At 49.9% G+C, this 4,644-nt stretch overlaps 1 protein-coding gene across 3 annotated transcripts in view; it reads right to left on the minus strand.

Moving 5' to 3' along the window:
• Nucleotides 1-1,990: 1,990 nt before the first annotated feature.
• Nucleotides 1,991-4,644, minus strand: part of PRMT8 (protein arginine methyltransferase 8) — a 98,349-nt gene continuing 95,695 nt past the window's right edge. For all 3 annotated transcript variants that reach the window (XM_029954067.1, XM_029954065.1, XM_029954066.1), the window contains exons 9-10: nucleotides 3,670-3,791; nucleotides 1,991-2,901 (exon numbers count right to left, since the gene is read on the minus strand). In XM_029954067.1, coding sequence (XP_029809927.1) covers nucleotides 2,818-2,901; nucleotides 3,670-3,791 — 206 coding nt within the window. In that variant the 3' untranslated portion in view covers nucleotides 1,991-2,817. The remainder of the gene's footprint in view (nucleotides 2,902-3,669; nucleotides 3,792-4,644) is intronic.

The raw sequence follows: 4,644 nt of genomic DNA on the forward strand, positions 1-4,644 counted from the left end.
CACCAGCCCCAGGACACCCCACCCACGGCCAAGCTCAGGCTTCCTCTGCCTCTTCCCCACCTCAGGCCTGTTCAGCTCCACCTCTAAATGGCCCTTCTTCCTTCTCAGCACCTAAGATACCTCCCCCCAAGGGGAGATGACACAGATGAGATTACCTGTCTCAGAAGCTAAAGAATAACCAGAAACCAAATCACATCCAAACGCTTCACCGTGCCTGGCAAAGTACATTGTTTCCATCCCAAGGAGATTTGGTTACCACACTTGGACTGAAGCTAGAAGTTTTGCCAACAGGTCTCTAATGAAAGCATGACTGGCTGAGAATTGAAACAGAGGACAGCCTTTTACCAGCTACAGGGAAACCAACATGGGCTCCAACAGTCTCAGCAGTTTTTCTCAGGGCCTCTGTGTCCCATTACGCAGTTTCTGCACTGTACAAATCACCAGACCAGGGGCAAGTGGGGACTGAAATCCACATTGCCTCCCAAGCAGAGTCTCTGCAGAGTTGTGTGTGCCTTCAGGAGGCCCCTTTTAAAATTCAGGCAAAGGCCCCATATCTGTCCATAGAGCCTGCTCCCCTTTCTGAGTGATGATGGCTCCAGAGAGAATATTTCAGAGCTGATGGGGGATAATAGATAGCATAAAGATGCAGGTGAGTGAAAATGAGGTTCTGGGCCAAGAGGTGGGCACCCAGCCAAGACCCAGATATTGCTCTGGGGCAGCTTTAGGTGAAAATACACAGGACTAGAAGCAGGAGAGAAGGAAAGTGAGAGGGTCCAAGATACCACTGACCTCAGAATACTAGAATCAGGAGGACTCCAGGGACATCTAGATACGTCATTTTCAGAGGAGTTTGCTTTTGGTCTTGGTTCCTTTTCATTTCTTTATTTCATTTTTATTTTTTTAGTAGTAGAAACCTTTTCCCAAGGAAAATAAGAACAGGCCAGGGAATATTTTTTTTAATCCAGGGAGAGGGGAACTCAGAGCTCTGCCCACCTTGATCCTGGCACTGCCCCAAAGTCCCAGGGCTCCCAAGGACACCATGTGGAAAACACTCATCTAGTTCAGATCAGTGGTGGTAAGGCTGAGGCTCAGGAAAGTGACATGCCTTGCCCAAGGTCCAGGTGTATTAAAGGCAGAGGTCAGCTTACAGCCCCATGGCCAAGGAGCCTGACCCAGTTCCTTCCCACACAGCAGAGGCAGGCCCTCAGGCTCCTTGGCAATTGAATCTTTAAGGCAGCTCAGCCTGGGCCCGGTCCACAGGTAAGGCCTCTGCCTTGCTCCAGGGATTATTCCGAGCCACAAAAATCTCTCCTCTGGTTCTGCCCTCTTCATGACGGAACCAGAGCCTAAAATCTGAGAGGTGGCAGGGCTGAAGAAGTTGGGGGGCTACAGATTTACTAGCCATGCTGGGGAAAGGGGCTGCCTTGGGAACCTGGGGCACCATCCTAGGACCCACCTGTTTTATACCTGTGCTCAGTGGGAAGGCTCCATTCAAGGTGGGTGAGCTCCTGTCAATGCAGAGGGCAGCAGACCAGGCCAGACAATAGCCAGGGGTGAGGGAGCAAGGACAAGATGCAGTGCAGTGCATCAAACTCTTGGCACCCTGGCCTTTTGCTCAGACCTTGCCCCAGTCTCTCCCAAGGGACCCAGGACCACCAGCTCCTGCTTTCTTCAGGTCCTCCCAGCGGGATGCACACCCTAGATTTTCCTATTTCTGAGCTTGGCCTTCTCCAGGCTACATATAGCCTTCCATTCTAAAGCACTCTTGGTTACCTCCTCTCTTCCCTTTGCCCCAACTTCACCACTAAATCCCTCTTCCCACCCTGTGAGAGTTTGCAGAAGACATGCTGTTAGACCAGTCCTGACTGCTTATACCAAGGAGCTACCTTCTGGGAGCTGGGAGCAGTAACTATGGCTCCTTAGATCTTCCATTCCTCTAACCTACTCCCAAGCCCTCCCCTCCCAGAGCACCAGGAACACAGCCAGGCCATCACTTCGCTCTCATGTGCATTTATTGAGCGCCAACAGAGTACGTGGTACTATGCTCAGGGTTCAGAGCCACAGTCTAGTCAAAAGGAGACCAGAGCTAGTACAGAGAACGTTTCATAGCTGCTTAACATCTGTAAGGGATTGGGAATGGGGAGAACTAATCACAAAACAAATTCCTATTCGAAAGCAACAGAATCTCCTCTGAGAGTAATATATTTTCTATGCGCACGCGCGCACACACACACACACACACACACACACACACCCTGAATGAACACAGAAATATACCCACGTGGTTGTATATGCATGCATATACAGGTGTTGTGGGTAAATAAACTAATGGATATGCTGTACACACACACACACACGCACGCACGCACGCACACACACACCACCGCACAGACAGGTAATCTGGCTTATGCTATCAAAGACACTATGTCTCCAGGTTCTAGTGAAGCAATCTGTCCTAGATGCCTGCAGCATGCAAAACTTGGAAGTTCCAGAGATTCACAGTTAAGGAGGACAAATGGGTATACATGTATACTTTTCCATCCTCGGGGGTCCCCAGCCACAGCACTGGAGGTTGCTCTTCGTTGGTGACAGCAGAGCCTCTGTGAAGGGCTCCCAGAGCAGAGCTGAGGAGCTGGAGGCTCTCTATCCAGTGGCAGGGCCCACGGGAGCCCTGGTGAGTTCACCAATCTTCAAGGCAGAATTTAAAAACTCTGGTTTTCAAGTGTGTAGTCCTGCAAATGGTGTTCCTTGTTACAGAGCCGCAGATCGAGGTAAGAGTTTCTCTTCTCGCTCGCTCTCTGCAGCCTCCCACGTATGCTAACGCATTTTGTAGTCATTAGATACAGATGTTTCACACAGCTGTCCCTTAAAATCCAAATCTACCGTGAAATCGAGGTCTCGCTACAAAGGAAGAGCAAAGGGTCCCAGCATTAGTGTGGTACCAAAGGCAAGCACCACCCCCTCCGGCAGGCAGAGGAATGGGTAACTGCAGTTTCTAAGGTTTTCTAGCTAAGGGGTTCCCACGAACAGCCCTCGGGAATCTATTCTGGTGCCTCATTATCCACACAGGAAGTTCTTTGATTTCTAACCTAAAGCCTTCCTGTTATAATATAGAAATGTTCCCTCTGATTTCATCCTGAGAGAAAACAGAGTGGGGTGGTTGAGTCTTCTGTGGCACAACCCTCAAAGCATTCTCTATACGCTTTTAATACACACGCTTGCACCCGCAGTTGTTCAGAAAGTATCACATGATCCCTGACCCACCAGGAGCGCTGAAGAAATGGAACCAAACATCTTCCAGGCCACCAGAAGCTGTTATTTTCTGGCTTGGCTTGTTCTAAAGGAGCTGAAACCCATGGCAACAGCCTCCATGCCCAAAGACCTTTGGATGCAGAACTGGAGGCTGAACTCAAAGCTGAGAGTCCAGAGCGGGGCCTTGAGAAAATCTATCACCCTTGAATTTCAATGGGCCATAGTTTGAGGCCTTCAGTTATACACAGTCAGCCCAAACCTGCCTTTCTACTGCCCCTCCCCCAGTACCTTGTCTGGCTGTGCACAAGCCACTGGAGGCACCTGGGCAAGGGGCTCTGGGGAGCTCCAGGGAGCTAGCTCCGCAGGTCCCTTCTTCCCTCTGACCCTGGCCCCGATAGAGACTGCCTCAGCACTCACCACATTTTTGGCATTTGGCTTCATGGATATGGTCCCATAGATTTCCTCCCCCCTCCGGACAGTGAGGTAATCTTCCAAATAGAAGACAGTCTGCTTCCAGTGGGTGTAGGGGGCATCAGGGGCTGAGGGGAAAAGAAAAGGGAGGTGGGAAGGAAGAGTCAGAGAAGATGTCTCCAGAAGGACTGAGGTTGAGACCTTGCCTAGAAATTACTGGGCTTGTTCTGGGATTCACTGAACCAACTCCCAGAACTCATGCACGGTCAAGGCTCCCAGCCCTTGGAACCTGCCTCCAAGCCCCAGAAAGTCTCAGTCAGCCCCAGGGCTCTTCCCTCCATCAAATTCCCATCTCCTCCAGGCTGCTGATCTTAGCTGGGGATCAAAAGAGAAAGAAGCAGGTATTACAGGTTCCTTCCAAGGGGTGGGATGAATACCCTCTCACCAACTACACTCATTAACACAAAAGAATCTCAAAAAGCTACTGTTTTTTAATTAGTTCAACAGAGTGAAGACATTCAGACAGTGTAAGAGAGCTATTGGTAGAATAAGTCATCCTGTCTCCCCTTAAATGACATCAGGTATGCAAATTCCACAACTAAACCAGTGTCCCACCAACACCGCAATCCTACACCTAGCTTTCCCTGCCATTTCTCTGCCCTAGAACTAAACCTGGTCCCCTTGGCCGATGCCCATTATGGGGTTTCAGCTGTGTCCTCCTAATTGGATCAAAAAGAAGTGAGGGATAGTTCTCATCCCACAGTGCCACCACTGGTCCACAGTTCACTCCTCCTGCATGATTTATTTATTTTTTAATAATAGTTTATTGTCAAATTGGTTTCCATATAACACCCAGTGCTTCTCCCCACAAGTGCCCCCCACCATGACCATCACCCCCTCCCTCCCTCCCCCTCTCCTTTCAGTCCATGGTTCATCTTCAGTATTCAGTAGTCTCCCTTGATGTGTCTCTCACTCTTCCCC

The sequence above is a fragment of the Suricata suricatta genome, chromosome 10, assembly GCF_006229205.1.
Source record: "Suricata suricatta isolate VVHF042 chromosome 10, meerkat_22Aug2017_6uvM2_HiC, whole genome shotgun sequence".
In the NCBI taxonomy this organism is placed as follows: domain Eukaryota; kingdom Metazoa; phylum Chordata; class Mammalia; order Carnivora; family Herpestidae; genus Suricata; species Suricata suricatta.